The sequence below is a fragment of the Balaenoptera musculus genome, chromosome 3, assembly GCF_009873245.2.
Source record: "Balaenoptera musculus isolate JJ_BM4_2016_0621 chromosome 3, mBalMus1.pri.v3, whole genome shotgun sequence".
Lineage (NCBI taxonomy): Eukaryota > Metazoa > Chordata > Mammalia > Artiodactyla > Balaenopteridae > Balaenoptera > Balaenoptera musculus.
The window spans coordinates 65287504-65305142 of record NC_045787.1 but is presented as its reverse complement, the minus strand read 5'-3'; the positions used below and the strand labels follow the sequence as shown (position 1 = coordinate 65305142).

The 17639-nt window shown below is 37.4% G+C and overlaps 1 protein-coding gene across 3 annotated transcripts in view; it reads right to left on the bottom strand.

The window, feature by feature from the left end:
- Positions 1-17639, bottom strand: part of VCAN (versican) — a 115448-nt gene that overhangs the window by 17419 nt on the left and 80390 nt on the right. For all 3 annotated transcript variants that reach the window (XM_036846077.1, XM_036846079.1, XM_036846078.1), the window contains 4 exons: positions 15792-15905; positions 13071-13184; positions 8023-8181; positions 6677-6759 (listed from right to left, as the gene is read on the bottom strand). In XM_036846077.1, coding sequence (XP_036701972.1) covers positions 6677-6759; positions 8023-8181; positions 13071-13184; positions 15792-15905 — 470 coding nt within the window. The remainder of the gene's footprint in view (positions 1-6676; positions 6760-8022; positions 8182-13070; positions 13185-15791; positions 15906-17639) is intronic.

The window sequence follows — 17639 nt, the reverse complement described above, 5'->3', positions numbered from 1 at the left end:
GAGGAGGATATGAACCTTTGTGTCTATAAAAGGGTAATAATAATACATTCCTGCAGAAAAAAGAATAATGGTTTATGGCCTGCGAGTTACTCCTTTTTAGGTGTCTCTTCCTGGGTTAAGGGCTATTTCTTTATTGTTTCTACCTTTTTAAAAGCTGTTTTTTTTCTCACCATACTTTGCTTGACAGACTGACATGTTTATTTATGAAAGAAGAAAAGGGGTCTCTGGATTTAAAGTCAATTTCACATCCAATTTGGCTATTTTCCTTCACTAACTCTGCAGCATAACCAGGAGGGCAAGTGGGTGTCCCAAATTCTAGGTGTGCCAGTTTGCCAATGCTGGACCATGTTTATCAAAATGAAAAAAAAAAAAAAGCCAAATTCAGTTATCTTCCAGAAATATTTTTTTCAAGTAACATTTTTTAAGCACAAAAGGCTATCAATTAGCCTTTTGGAATCTATATCATAACTAACAAGGGGCAAGATAAGTTGGTTAGAGCTAGAAAATAAGACATTTATGGATCTGTGAGTTAGTAACTTGTTTGGGAACTTTCTGACTAGATCCAGAAAGTGCAGAGGAAAGGAGGTCTCTGTTTTCTCCAAACAGGACACTGGAGAGTGAGAAGGAGGCCGTGACTACTTCCCAGGAAGCTGACAAGCCAGCAGCCTTGCATGGGTTGACACTGAGTGCTGACAAAATAGAGCTGACAGATGGAAAATGTAAAAGAGATGTAGAAAATGTTCTTCTTAATGTATAAGGATAAAGTCAGAGGTTTTTTTGGTTGTTTTTTTTTCCTTACAAATCAAACTTTCCTAAAGCTCCTCAACATTTTTAAAAGAGAACTGGATTGTCAGTTCTACTCAGTCCTTAACCTCTGGACAACGCAACCTAAGGTGACATTTTCCTTTGAAGTAACTGCATCTGATCCACTGAAGCATCCGATCCCCAGTGGTGAGGGCTGAGCTTTGGGGTGCTGCAGGAGCTCACTAAAGAGAAGACAGAAGGGAGCAATACAGACCTCGGGAGAATTGCTCCTGCGAGAATCTTATTCCTGGGGCTCAGGGAGAGAGGAGGGGGCAAGACGGTAACAGCTTTAAATCTCTGAGGTCCACAGTTTGATTTTAAACCATTGGCTAGGGAGTCATGTTATAAAAAGTAGTGTGATTAAGGCATCTACCGGTTTCCAGTATCTCCCTAACTGTGCTGTCCATGGACACACTACAGTCTGTAGTTGAAAAGCAAGTTGTAAAAATGATTTTGCCAGGATGTATATAGGTGGAGAAACATAAATGATTCCATGGTGTTCCCTGATGTCTGGCTCCTTCTGTGCTTGAAAGAACAGACTCAGATAGTGGATAAGTAAAGGAAGCCCTGTCCAACCTTAGGCAACCAAGTCATCCTTGGTCAAGCAACCTATAAAAAAATGAAATGAGCTGATAACACTTAGGAGTGAGATTTCCTTTTGCTTGTTTCACTACATTTTGGATTTGGATAATAAGGTTTTTTAAAGTCAAAGTTTTGAGTAATTGTCAGTTTCCTAAAACTTCATGGAAAATCTGCCCTGATATAACTTAATCCTTCGAAAAGTTTGCTTTCCGTCTTCTCTTCCCAAAGCTTATGTATTCTTGGGACAACCATGGACAAAATCGTCATCATTTCCAGTAGGAACATCTGTTTTCCTTTGGGTTAATAACTTTTGTAAGATGCATTATGCTCAGCTACATACTTCTGTTTCTGAGAAACATTTGTTTTCTTTTCGTCATATCTGAAGTACCACCTATTATGTTTTAATGTTTTTCATACTGATACGACTTTAAATAAAATATTTAATTTAGATAAACAAGAATTGTCATATAGAGATTCAGCCAAAAGACTTAATTGGTCCTTTCAGGATTGAAAAGATAACAAAGTGAATTGGTTGAGCAATGTATGGATATTGATTATCATTCAAATATCTATTTTTGTCAAGCACTCTGCTAGGTGCAGAAAAAATAGAGATGACAATTAATCCCTGCCTCAGAAAGCTCAGTGTCAGGAAATTAACACCACAGAGGCCAGTGGCAGGATGGGAAGAGGGTACAAAGGGCTTCTAGAACACAGAGGAGGAGCTCTTAGTCACACCCAGCTAGAAAGGCTTCCTGGAAGAAGGTGACTCTTGGCTAAGCAATGTATTCAAACATTTATCAAATGAAATTAGGGCAAGAGGTGAGGACATTCTAAGCACGAGGGCAAGTGGACGCAAAGACCAGCAGAAGTGAGATGTCATGGCTTATTCCTGGAACTGTGGGTATTTTGAGATGAGACAGCTTAGGAAGTAGCAGATGGAATAAGTGGGCTTGGTATGCCTTGATAATAATTACAGAATTTTCTACTGAAGTCAAGAGGAAGACATTTGCAGAATTAAAAAGGGAGTAACAAGAGTTCAGAGCAAGGGGAGAGGAAGGTCACAGGCACTGGAAAACAGATCTAGGGGAAAACACTTCAGACTAGTCATTCATTTAACAATAGGTTAAAGAAAGAACTTAAAAGTCAGCTAATAGTACAGAAGCTAGATAAGAAATGTTTGTTTAAGTTCGCCAGCTTTAATGTGTATTTAACTTGGATGGTTTAACTTAGTGTCTTTGAAGACATCACTTGGGTGACAAGTAAAGTAATTCATTATTGAAGTTATTTGTCAGGGTTTCTAATAAGCACTTGGGGCATTTTGCTGTTAGAAATCTATAGTCAAGTTAAAGAATGACCGGTGAGTAGAAAACCAAAGGACAAACTGAAATGTGACTGCTTAGTAGGAAACCAAGTGACAAAGTGAAAACTGAAATGTGTTAAGAGAAAATAACCTTAATAGAAATCACAAGGGTAAGGCTAGAACCAATTTTGTTCATGAGTACACTTTTGTGAAATTTACTGGGTAAACACCCCAAATAAATAATAAAAAAGATTTTAAAGATCCAATAAAATCAAGAATTTGGCATTTTATTAGTGATATCAACATCCTATTATAGAAACCAATAATGTGGGATGAATCCATCAGAATCTGAAGAATAAGGGCAAAGTAGATAACTTGGCCAAATAAAATTATTAATTTAGTAAAAGCATATAAATTGAATTAGTCTAGCTATAAAGGATAATCATATTAAATACGATACACTACAAGTTTATTAGAAGCAAAGTTTAATTATTTCAAGAAAAGAAATGATTGAAATTGAGACCTAATATAAACTTATTTGTTTTTACTCTAAGACTGAATAACAAAAGATAATATACAGTAAATATCAAAGGTTCTTTTTGTATTAATACTGCTCTACCTCCCAAGAAGGATAAGCTCTAATAAACCTTTCAAACAAAAACTGGGGGTGGAGGGGAGAGGGGAGAAATCACTCTAAAACATAAACAAAGTTCTTGAAATTGCACACAGTCAAGTTAACACCATTCCCAACTGTAAGCAGATACTGCTTTTCCCGATGAAGAGTTTACTATTAGGGATATTTTCAAAAGCAAGACACTTGGAGTAAACAGCGAAACAAAGGAGAACTATTTTATTCAAAGGCCTGAGCACATATGGAACCTGTTAAGGGGATGGTGGCTGTAGAGAGAACTACAAACAAGTTTAAGAGACACCTAGGCTGCCTCTGAAAGGAAGGGATGGAGGCAAGGGTGGTTAGAAAAGCAGACAGTGGGCCAGAGATCAGTCAAATGGGAGGGAGACAGGCTGTTGGGCAGATGGTCTCTTCTGTTCCAAAATATTCAAAGTTAAGGACACTCCTTAGCACACTTTTATTTTACACAAAGAGTGAATTAAGAAGAAACCAAGGGTCTGTCAGAGTTTTTCCTGGATTTACTTGTGTCCTTTCTTTGATAAACTTCGCCTTGTGTATGTAATTCATTTGCTACCCTCTTCAAATTGAGGCCCTTCCTTGGTGCTCTCTCCATAACCCTTAGGTTCCAATTAGAAAATGTGAATTAATTAAGGGTAAGTTTCTTGTTTATGTTGTATAGTTGTCTATCTTAGGTTATGTTATCTTCCTCTGAAAATTTCATAGGAAGATCAATATTTCTCCTTCGACAAAGTGCAAGGCCCACTTATTTACCAAATTTAGGACCAGTCTAGACTATGGAAATTGTAATTAAGTTATTTTTTTCACAGTATATTTCACAGCACGGTCCATTAAAAATTAATGGACACAGACAAAAAATGAGTTGAGTTGGCTTGCTTCAGCATAGTGGAATAATGACATCTGATTAAATCAAGCACACCTGGATGGCACCTGCCAGGCAAGATAAATTCCCTAAGATAATTTACAGACCTCACTCATCTGCCAGCTATAAGCCAATATTCAGTCCCATTAACCAAGCTCACAGGGAGCATAGGGCCTTATCCTACACACCTTCAGAAATAAAAAGCAGGCAAGAGAACCACTTCTTTAAAGAGCTGAATTGCTAATGGAGAGACCAGAATAAACATCTAGTAAAACAGAAAAATGCTGAGAATGAAAATATACAAATCAATTCTATATAACCAACAACAGACTGGAAACGGTCAGGGACTTGGCCTATCAGGTCAGTATGTTGCAAATGACAGACTTTACATTCACTTCACTGCGGCAAATGCAACTATTTTAGGCTCAGGGCAGGACCATACAGGCACCCAGCCAACAGTTACACTTTGAGATAAGTCGTGGTCCAGGTCTGCAAGGCACAAGGAAGTAGCAACCGCAACTGGCCTCCTGAGTCCTTGGCATTCTAGCTTCTGCACTACAGCTCACAAGAACCTGTACTTTTACTGGACCACTTATAAGGGAAAGTCTTTGGGAGGAAGACTTAATAGTGGGTATCCTAGACCTAATTTCTCCCACAGGAATGAAGCCTACGTTCAACAAGGGAAAACTTACTACATGCCTATACTTTATAATATACATTAACAAAATTATAAAAAGTCTTAACTATCTGTAATATAAAGGAAAAAATCCTTCTAATTTTTATGTTCACTTATAAATTAAACTAGTAAAAACAAAATAGTCTATCTTCAATTAAAATGAATACATAAGAAGTCATGCTATACCAACCACTATTAATCTGACCAAAATTATCTCCCTGAAATTATTATTCATTTCAGCAAAATGAAAACATACAGATACAACAATTGCAGATATACCATCCACCTAGGACAATTAGAAGAAAATGAGACTATTGATGTAGAAGATGTAATCCTATACCTTACGGGGAACATATTTTATGAACAATCTACTTTCCCTACTTTTTCTGCATCTTGCCAAAGAATCTACTTATGCACACAAGTGACAAACAGTGCTGATTAAACATAAGGAGTGATGACAGAGAGATGGCAAGCCAGGCTTTATTTTAGGGTTCCTAAAGGCAACATGTGATAAGGGATACCCTTTTTAAAGTCAAGGAGGTGCCAGCTAGGAGAAAGCCTATGGCTTCACCACTTAATAGCATTGTGACTGTGGGCAAATAGCTTAGCCTAACTGACCGTCCCTTGCCTTACCTATAAAACACTTAATGCCTCTCTTATAGGTTACTGTGGAGAATAAATGAGTGCAAAGCACTGAGTACAATGAGTGACACAGACATAAACTGAGGGGCACGTCCAGGAGAGCACAGAGAAGCTTTCCTGAACAGGCAGAGCAGAACTTCTGAAAACAATTATTCGTTTGGCCTCTGTTCTAGAATGAACTTTACGTTTTGCCAAACTCATTAAATCCAGATGAATGGCAGTAATGAATGAAACTTAATTTTTAAACTCTTTTTGTGTGTGCTTAATTTTCAAGTCTTCCTCTTGTTTATCTAAGTTAGAATTGAATTTACACTTAACTGTCTAGCCCAGTGGATCCCAACTCTGTCTGCATTTTAGAGTCACCCAGGGAACACTTAGAAAATATAGCTGCCAGAGGTTTTGCTTTAATGAATTTGAGCTGAGACCTAGACACCAGTTTTTAAATTATGCTCCCCAGGTGATTCTAATGAACAGCCAGCGCCCAGAACCACCACTATAGGTAACCACACTTGAACTAGTTATAAAGAATTAGACTTGTGTATTTACTAGTAGTGACTCAAAATAGCTTCACCCATCCTGACTTAAGAACCTTATTGCAGCTTACTCAAGGATGTGGGTATCAAATCACTCCTTTCTTCAAGAAGTAGAAAAAGCTAAAAAACCATATAATTAGTCAGCAGAGTGAATGGAAAGAAATTTACAAGATCATAATTCAACAATCTTTTTTAAGATGTAAAAAATGAGCATGTTTGCTTGGATAAAAATGAGCCATGCCTTATAGCAGATTTCCAGTGCAATTATGTAAGAAGAAAAGATATTTTTTAAAGGACCTTTTCTCTTATATGTATTATTTTCCTTTTTGCTTTGAAGCTATAAAAAACAAAGATAACCATCTGAAATACAGACCTGAGGCAATTCTGCTGAGCCTGCGGTTTACGGGTTCAATGGAAATCGGATACACTCTTCTTTTAAGAGAGCCACCTTGATTGGAGTACTGGTAGATGGATCATTTCTCAGGGAACTACCTCTATTTTTAACCCCCGTCTAGTTCACCGCGTGACCCTGAGCAAGATGTTTAACTGGTCTCCAGTCTAATGTGCCTCTGCAATCAACCCACAGTACCAAGTTCTAGAATCAGTATCATTTTCATCAGTAACTTACCAGTGTGCTGCCATCGGTCCAACGGAAGTCATGTTCAAACATCTTGTCATTGAGGCCTATCCACTGATAATCATGGCCCACACCTGAGAAGGGGAACAACACAGACATTTTATTATCTTTCCCACATATGGACGAAATGTATCAAAGCAAACTATTTTTGGCATGAATCATGCATCCTCTTTTCTGGCTGGATTTCTGTTTAGTTGCTCATAAAAATCTTTCATGGTCTAACTATCTTTTGTTCTTCTGCCCAATGTGTTTTAAACCAAAAAGCTAGTTTGCGAATATCGTGAAACATTAAAATATCAGACATGGACAATTATTTCCCTAGCAGTGCACTACAATTAAGTATTTTTTTCCATCTTTACTCATGATACAAACTTTCCACTTACTTTTTTATTAAACTGTGCAATTGGCAAAAATTCACTGAACCAATAAAATGTGACAGATCTCACCCATGCTAGCCTCATTTTGGAAGCCACATGTTTCTTCTCAAAGCATTTTTAATAGTGAACACCTAGACTGGACAGATCTGCAAAACTTCCTCAAAAATAATTACTTTCACCATGAAATGAGTCACAGGCAAAGACACCATGAAAAAAAGTTAAATGAACCTCTACTCAGATTGCAAATTAACAAACTTCTAAGAGATAGCAGGAATCACGAGAACATATTTAATAGAGCATCAAAAAATGCTTCATGAGCAAAAAATTTCTACATATTTTCTACATAAAAGCTAGCTGTCTTCCTCTTTGCTGTAGTCTAAGGAGTTATTAAACAGCTCTGGTAATAAGTTTCATTAGCTTTCAGTCTCCGTCAATTCATGTTCTTAATATGACGTCCACTTTCTATGGTCTAAAATAATTAGAAACTTGGATGAGAACCAATTATGCACAGAGGATAAGATTAGGGTGCTATTTATAATTCAATTTTAATTAGTGGGATAAAAATAACTGAAAGCAATTTTCTCTTTTACTTTAGACAGCATATGTACATATTCAAAATAGAGACCAAAAGCCTGGGAAGAATTAGATTGGAAACATAAGAGGTGGTCATTTCTGTAAGTCAAAATATGATCAAATAGTAATTTCATATGATTTGACCTATAGCATGCTGTTTCAACTATTACTGCTGGCAAACCATGGAATGCCTTCCTATGTTACAGTTGAATGTTTTTCAAAGTAGGGGGCTCATGTAGTAGAGATGATTTTAGTTCACAGATGAAGGATTTAATAAGTTGAGTCACAACTGAGAAAGCTATTTGTTTTCAGTTAGATACAGGAAAAACTAAGAAGGTGGTAAGAATGAATGAAGCTTCAGAAAACCCATGTATATTTGGTACATACGATTCACAAACATTTGTTCTTCATGAGACAGAATGCTTGTGAGATGGGCGCCCTGCAGACGGCATTCCCGTTCAGCTGCATCCCACGTACGTCGATGGGCAAAGTACTTGTAGCACTGCCCTTGAAATTTGTGCCAGCCATAGTCACATGTCTCCGTGTCTGGGAAGAAACAAGGCAGGGGCTTATTAAACTCATCTATGTCATTCAGACTTGGTTCACCCATCCAAAAGTTCATACAAGACCCAAGCCAATATCAACGCAATGTCCTCGAAGCAAGGGATTCACAAATTTTGGTCATGATGACAAAAAAATTATGATAAAGAGAGCCCTAATGATTCCTGCCAAGTGGGTGGCAATACATCTTAGGACTGGAAAGGCACTATCGAACTGCTCTCTCCTTGATGAAAGTCAGTTTCAGCAGGAGAAAAACTGGAAAAGGGGCCATTCAAAACCTCCTTAGACTGCAGTGTCTACTGACTCACTTGTGAAGCAATTGGGGCTAATTCCTTACCAACACAACTTTTCTAAAGAGCATCATTCAAGTGATAAGATAAGAATTCTGGTTAAAAGGATTATGAATGCTCTATTTGCTTAAGGACTTCAAAGGCTCTGGAAATAGTCCTTTCCCACTTCCCGAAGAGAGAGCTGGATGGCCACAGGCTCTTGTAAGATTTACTAAGAGAAAAAAATTCTTCATCAGTCGGCAGCTTCTGGGCTATAGCTAAGGACTGTGAGACTTTTTCCCAAAATGAGAGGGAATATAGGTAACTCCCAGTGCCGAAGCATCGGGATTTGAAGTTTATCAAGAATGACTTTAATTTAGTACCCCTCATTCCATCACGCCATATACACATACGCATATGTGTATGTGTATATGCATATATTTTTTTCTCTTTTGCAACAAGCACACACTGTAACCAGTATCCTGGTGAGATGAAAACACTTTGCAAATATGTCTAAATTTTACACTGGCAGTAAGCTTCAGCTATACTTTCTAGATTGCCAGTTTTTAAGTATTTCATAGGAAAGCAGTCTTGCTCATAAAACTGCATTCTCTCTTTTTTCTTTTTTTTTGCCGTGCCACACGGCATGCAGGATCTTAGTTCCCTGAAGCGTGGAGTCTTAACCACTGGACCGCCAGGGAAGTCCCTAGAACTGCATTCTCATTGGCAATCTTCCCTCAGACTTGCCCACTCACAGGTGAGATTAAACTGTATGTATTGACCAATCAATAGAAATAATTTTAACTTTCACAAAACATCTCACAAAGATACTGAACTAGTTACGTGTAAAAACTAACAAAACTGCAAAGTTTATGAAATTGGAGACACTGTGAAAACTCCAGATTATCTAATGATCATCCTCCCCTCCCCTAATTTTACTGATTGATGAAGATAAAACTCTACTAGATGAAATGAATGCTCGTTTTATATGTCTGACTTGGTGGTCAAGTTGAAAGTCAGATTGTCTCCTGATTCTCACTGCATTTCCTCCTCGTCCTGTAATTCTGGGAAAGCTTGCATGGTGACAGAGTTAATTTTTTCCTGGCTTCAGTGATTTAGACCATAATCATACAACAGATGCAGCTTATCTCTGAGAGCAGTCTTTATTTCAGTTTAGTCTATCAGGCCTGTTGCTTAGTTAGAGCCAGCTGACTAATTGATTTAAACAATGTGCACCGGAAGTTTTGAGTTATATTACAGAGTTGTTTGGACACCACCAAATTTCACAGGAAAGGACTCAAGACACAGTTAGGTGGTTTGGTATAACAGTAGCACTTGGCACCCAAGAGTGAAGCATATTTTGGCTACTTGGATGTAGTGATTTTTGGGGGGGGAAGTTCACATGGAAGATTTCAGAAGTGAGGTAGGAAGGGTGGGGAGGAAACAGATCTTCACATATGAAGCGGTTAGTTTATAGGGGAGGAGAGTTGGAAAATTTTTTAGACTACCCTTACTGACAAAGTCAATGATATGATATTGTAATAGCATAGCTTCCCTTAACCTTGGAAATTATCATTTGTTTGAAGACACGCAGTTTAAAATTCTAGAGGAGCCATAACTTACTGAATAATATATCAGAAAAAAAATTATTCTATACACTCTTATCCTCTATTAACCCAAATGGTTTTAGTCTGGTTTTCTTTCTTTGTCTTTGATCACTAAGATAAATTAAGTATTTTTCCTCTCACACACAAAAAAACCAAAGGATCCTAAAATTTAGATGCATGACAACGACATTGTTATAATGCCTTCCTCAATTAGCAGGTGTGTATATTCCTATCAGGACAGGGGTCCAAAACATAGAGGCAGTGGTTCTGCTAAAAGCAAATAGGGACAGATTATTTATCTGTACTCTCATAACTTCCCAATGATTGTAAATAATGTGCAAATCACACTTAACAGACGAGTTTTTATTTTTTAAAAAGCCAAATATCCACACTGATTCACCTAATTTTTACTACTCATGAATTCATCACATATGTAATTAAGGACTATGTGTAAAGCAGCATCTTCTAGGAGGCTATTCTGAAAGGAGAATTTCAGAAGCAGTCTGTTTTTTTCAATCTTACCTAAAAATAATGTGACATACATATCATCTATTAAAAGGCAACTCTTTTGGATTGATGTTTTCTTAAGCGTTATCCTACACTGGGAAATATTTCTTATACTTTAAAACTCCCATAGTGCATAGGTTACATTACAAAGTCCCAGATTTAGTTTTGCCTGTGTGTTTCGGGGGAGGCGGGAAGGGTACGACAACGCTTGTTCATGACCACAGAAGCTGAAACTGTCACTCTTAAACAATCTCCCTAAAAATCTCTTCTCTTTATGCTATATAGGTAATGTTTTCAACACTTCTGACATATAGCCCTCAAGCCTTAAGAATCTGTCAACATTTCAGCACTTCTGGCTGGCAAGCTGTATTTTGACTTTGGGGGCAAACTGTGTGTACAGAACTGTCTCGCCAATGTTCTAAGACCTTCTTCTAGATTTTAAGATCTGTTATCATTCCACCAAATGTGTCCCCTATTTCAGAGGTATTGGCAGTTGTGAAGTTTCTAAAGCAGAGAACAGAATAGGTCAGCTGAAGAAACAACCACACGGTCATCTCCGAAATTTGGATAGAAAACTGTTTAGACAACAATGGTGCTGTGAATGAAGAAAACATTTGTTCTTAGGCAACCTGAAAAGAGGAAAAAAAACCCTTTCAGTGTCCTGGCAAGAAATCACAAGAGCACAGCTGCATCTGGTAAACAGGCTGGGATAGCTGTTTCTCAGCAAATAATGTGGATGAAAGTTAAACTTGCTTTAAGATAAAATAGAATATACCTGACAGTTAGGTGGTACCAGAAATGGGAAAAAAATTAAAACTTTTCCTTTTTAATATTCTTTTAAAGAGAAGAAAAAGGTAATTGGTCCCAAACTCCCTTCCAAGGATGTTACTGCTGAATCTATCAGATTCACATATAAATAAAATGCTTATATTTAAAAGTTACTTTAGAAGAGTGAAGATACTGAGAAAAACCTGGGCTTTCCAAGGCCACTTAGGTTCATTTTGCCCACTGTCTAATTTACTAGCTCTGTGACCTTGAACACATCACTTTTCCTTCCTGAGCCTCAATTTCTGGCCCACTTAACCCACAGAAATACTGCTGTCAACCAAAGGAAATGGTGTACCCTGGAGGCATATGGTAAATTAAAAAGTATCCAACAAATACTATCTCTTTTTATCCCCTGCCAAGAATTATGCTGGGTTAGGAAGATCAGAGACATTGTTTTATTCAGAGCTCTATCTCCAGTGTCCAGAACAGTGCCTGGAAGACAGTAGGTTCTCAATAAACACTTGTTGAACAAATGATTTTTTGAATCACTCCTTGTACTTGGAACTAAGCGAAGCCAGAATCGTTTTTATCAATAAGATATATGAATGTCTCAAGTATCTCACCCTTTTGTTTTCTTCAACAAATAGCATCTTTCTTACTGTTTTTCTTAAAGAAGAGGATCTTGGCTGGTCAGTTATCATATTTACCTTTTAAAATTCTGAAACAGACCCATCCTATGCAATAAAGAAAAAGAAAAAAAAAAAACCCTAAAAAACCCAAGCATCACCCATCCCCTTCCACTGGCAATTCAATGCATGCTCCTTTTAGTTTTGCTTTAATTGTGGTGCCATCCAGATTAATTCTGAAAAACCAAATGTGAGGCCAGACCCAATGTGCCTGAGTTATCAGACACTCATTTTCATTTTGTCGGGTGGGATGGAAGTTTGGCATTAAGAGCTTTTGTCAAAGCCAAACCACCGTATGACTTTAAGTAGAGGAAATCGATGGTCCAAAACTGAGTGTGCTGAGTATGCAATCTGTTTCTGATTGATGGGTTCAGAAATGTTACCATTAACCACCCAAAATACACTCTCATGTTGGCCATAAAATGCAAATGACAGGGATCACGCGATTCAAGCCATCATGAATTTAAGCCTTTCTTTCATTCAGAAAAAGTAGATGTTTCTTCAGTAGGAAAGAAACCTGGTTCACAATATCTTTTCTGTAGTATTTGCCAAGCCAAGGCGAACGTATTCGCACAACTGTATTAACTCATTCTCCAGAGATGATTGACTATGAACAATAAGTCCATTGAGTCTCATGTGCTTAGGGGGAGAAAATAAAGGCAACTAACATTGAATTCAATACTCCTTGGTACAAGCCACACACATGGATTAAGATCAATGCCTAGTTTGTCCCCAGGAAGAATACATACAACAACATTCCTTTAGGTGGACAGATGTCCTTAACTTCAGCTCAGTGTGCCTGTCTGCAATTCCATTCTATCAGTAAAACAACAATGATCAAATCAACACTGTTGTTCATATGTTGTGAGCTACGAACACATCAGGAAACCTAATGTATTTAGGCAACCTCTGAATTTCCTCTGCAAAAAAGAATTTGCAGCATGGCCAAAATTGCTCAAAAAAAAAAAAGGGGCTGTCTAGAACTAACAGTTGAAGTATCAACCTGTTCATCATACAAATGTTGCAAGAGCTCTTACCTTGCTCGCAAAGTGCACCAACATAGCTTGGAAGGCAGAGACACCTGAAGGTATTAAACCCATCGACACACGTGGCTCCATTGCGACAAGGATTAGAGTGACATTCATCAAAATCTGAAATAAAATCGTAAAAGGTCACAAAAGTACTTTCAAAACAGGTCAAAGGATCTTATTTAGTGTAAGATTGCCAGGTGAAATACAGGATAGCCAGTTAAATTTTAATTTCAGATTAAAAAAAGGAGAAACTTTAGTATGTCACATGCTATATTTAGTGCATACTTATACTAAAAAAAATTATCTTTTTTTATCCGAAATTCAAATTTAACTGATCTTCTAATATTTTTATTTGCTAAATCTGGCAACCCAAAGAAAATTTCAAATATATTCAGAGTAGGGTCATTATCTACACTGCTTTTAGATGAGTCACATGAGTCCTAAAACCAAAAAAGAATCCCCCTAGCCTTCCCACCCCCTATCCCAGCTCACACTCTGATGACCTCACATGTGAAACACTGAAAATACTTAACTGAGCATAGCCTCTGGGCTCTTCCCTCTCCAATATATCCTTCACTCTGCTGATTGTCATCTTCTTTAGACACAATCAAGATAATTTTACTCATTGGCTTCTAAACATTCCAAGGGCCCCAATTATCCAGGGCAGTGGTCCTCAAAGTGTGGTCCCTGGACCAGCAGTATTGGCATCACCTGAGATTAGAAATGCATGTTCCCAGGCCCACCCCAGACCTACTGAATCCGATATTGTGGAGGATGGGAACAACAAACTGTAGTTTACCAAGCCCTATAAGGGATTCTCACGCATGCTAAAGTCTCAGAATCACTTGACTAGAGTATGAAGTAAACCTCTTCAGTACATTGGACCCAAGACTTCTTAGACCTATCTAGATCCAACCAGTTTTCCAATATTCTTTCCCAATGTTTCCCTCTCACAAACCCCTAAGTAGGCATCCTGAATACTCGTAGCCCCTAGGATGCATTCTGCAGTTTGTGGTCTCTGTGCTTTTGTTTGCTGTGTTGAGTCTCCCTCTCCCACTTATCAAAAGCTTCCCCAACTTTTATCTATATCAAATGCAACCTTTCTAACATAGACCTCTATGATCTCTTGTGATGAAATGAATGCCTTTATTCCATAGCATTTTGTAATTCCACTAAAAATTTTTTTTTTTTTTTTTTTTTTATAATTTCCTCCTCCTTTTAGCTACTTTTATTTTTATTTATTTATTTATTTTTGGTTGTGCTGGGTCTTCGGTTCGCGCGAGGGCTCTCTCTAGTTGCGGCAAGTGGGGGCCACTCTTCATCGCGGTGCGGGGACCGCTCTTCATCGCGGTGCGTGGGCCCCTCACCATCGCGGCCCCTCCCGCTGCGGGGCACAGGCTCCAGACGCGCAGGCTCAGCAGTTGTGGCTCACGGGCCCAGCCGCTCCGCGGCATGTGGGATCCTCCCAGACCAGGGCTCGAACCCGTGTCCCCTGCACTAGCAGGCAGACTCTCAACCACTGCGCCACCAGGGAAGCCCCACTAAAAATTTAATTCATGTTTATATTAAGTATTAAAAATGAATATACAAAGTAAATTAAATTTCTAAGAGGTATATACTGTATTCTTCCCTAAAGAAATGGCCTTAGGGAAAATATTATATAATAATGATGGCAAATACTTTTATAGTGTTTGCTAAGTGCCCACTACTGATCTAACAGCTTCACATATAATAACTCATTATTTTTAACTGATTGTAATGTGAAAAAGAATGGGGGCCACAGAAATGTTTTTATACATATATATGTAAATTTGATATTTAAAATATAATTACTTCTTAAATGTTATCTATTGCGACCTCTATATCCTCACTGATTAGCACACAAATAGAGCTTACTAGCTCTGTTGACTTTTGTTTTTTTTTAAAGATAAGTATTCTTTTAACATAAATGCTGGGGGTTTTATCTCCATATTGCTGGGTAATCTGAAGTGTAATCCATGGGCCTTCCTTACTCGATCATTATGAGTAAACCATTATGGTGCTGCTAAAAGGAGCACCTAGTCAGTAGATCCCATCATTTCTCTCCTAGAGTGAACATCTATATTCAGCCAAATCAAAACTGGGGTCCTTTTTAAAAATTTTTTTAAGGAAAAGGAAACTTAAGTAAGAATGGGAGTAAAAGGAACTGATTTAGTAAAGAGACAGTGATATTCTTTGGAACCCAAAAGAGAGGAGGAAGACACCAATGTCACAAGCCCTTGAGGCTGGACTCTAGGGACAGCCAGAGAAGGAGCTTTCCCATTCCACATCAGAGCAACAAGTTATCTCAAAACATAAAAACTCCCTATTTTTTAAAAGAGCTTTCTTAAAAAATTTGTATTGAAATTGATAATTTATTGATGTGCAGATGTGGGGACAGATAAAAATTTTTTGTCAATACTTAACGCAACTTTACATTTGTAAAGCCTCTGTGTAAAAAACACACAAAGACACAGCTGATCCCAGTAAGCTTCACTGAGTCTTGGGTATATCAACAAAATTCAGTAAATATCTATCCCTCTTTCCCACACCCTACTTAACTTACTCTATGATTTTAATTTCACTTAACATGTAATTCATCTACACATAGGTTTCTCCGAAATCCTCTGATTGATTCAAGCAATATAAATTCTCCCCCAGTACATCTTCTGGAAAAGCACTACGGTCTTTCACGTGAGAACATCTTACCAAGTTCACACTGGTCTCCACTGTATCCTGGCACACAGGTGCACACATAGGAAGTTTCAGTAGGATAACAGGTGCCCCCGTTAAGGCACGGGTTTGTTTTGCAACGATCAGGTCCTACCATGTTCAGGAAAGAAAGAAAAGCAATTAGGCTCATCTCTAAGTTTCAACATATTTTAGCATAAAATGCCACTTCTTGCTACCATAACATAAGCTTTACCATAGCAATTTAGAGATACTACACATTAAAAATTAACATTAACTTTTCTCTCTGGAGTGTTTCTTGGCATTATAACTAATTATTACAAATTGCATCTATTCATTTCTGGGATTCAATCATCATTATTTTAAACAATATTTTGTATGGTATCTGGCAACTAATACATTCTACTGCAGATTTAGTTGGCATGATAATGGCAATTGATTTTAGTCAAAATGATTACACGTATGTGCACAGTGAATGGAAAATGTATTCTTTTAAACGAGGTTAGTTCATGTGAAATGGCTGGATACACAGAACATGCATTCTTTTTAGCATTGGCTTGTTACCATCATTTGAATTATTATTGCCTTTTACCACTTAATGCTCAGAAACTTTTTCTTCGAAAGTGTGCACTGAAGTCTCTTCTGCTACATTAATATGCTTTTTCCAAAAACACGTTCCAAATGTACTCCTTTAAACTATACTTGAAGAAAAGCAACACATGGATTAAACTCTACTGTATAAAAACAAACCCAAATACAAAAACCTCACCTTAAATGAAACCCCAAATGTTTATTACAATTTTCTTATTAAAACACAAAATTGACACTCCTAGCGGATCAATATAAAGGCCAGAGATACAAATTTATGAGGAGAAAACAGTTTAATACGTATTTTCTAAATGCAAGTACTTTTACACTATGTATTATTCTGTAATATATTATTATTATTCTGTAATATATATATTATTACATATGTTATTCTGTAATATATATATTATATTATTCTGTAATATTGCATGGATAACTTTATTTACATTAATAGCTTATATATATTATTTGAATACTTTTCCAGAATTGCTTGTTTCAAATGTTTAAGAATCCAAATGAGAGTTAAATGTTTTACAAAAGAATTGAAATAAATAGGTCATATATGGAATAAAAACCATATTGTCAAAAATTGAAGTCCTGAAAGTCTGAAATAATGTACACGAAGAAAAGATGTCTACTTATGAAACATGAATATTTGGATAAACAGGTACTGCTATAGAAGATAACTGAGCCTTTCCCACCCAGGAAAGTCAAACTCACGCTTTCTGAGTGTTAAGAAAATTCTGGACTACTAGAAAGACTTGATAGATACACATTCGTGTGTGTGGGTTCAACATGATAATTAGGTTAACTCAGATGGTTGCAACTATTTCTTCAAAAGCGACCCCAATTTTGCTAAGACTCTCCTATAGTTCTAAAGATATTTAAAATCACCCTAGCCATTTTAGCCTTCTGCTTTTGAAAGCACACTGCCTAGATGACAAGGCTATGGTCAACAGCACATCTACATGCTGCTCTTAGTGCAAAATCAAAATGACATTTAAGTGAAAGGGCTTGGTAAAGTGCGACGTGCCACACAAATGTGAAGTACAGCATTATTCCCACCACAGACACGAGAAACCATGCGAGAGTATGGGACAAGGACTTGACAAGGAAGGGGGCTGTGAACTTAAAGTAGTTTAGATTAGAATAGTTTTGTTTTTGTGCATTTTATTCTCCCCTAAACACTTTGTAGTCATCTCTGAAAGCTGAAACTGCAACAGATAGACCAGGCAATCCAACAGGAGCTACTGTTTACTGAATTAGCCTAAAGTGACA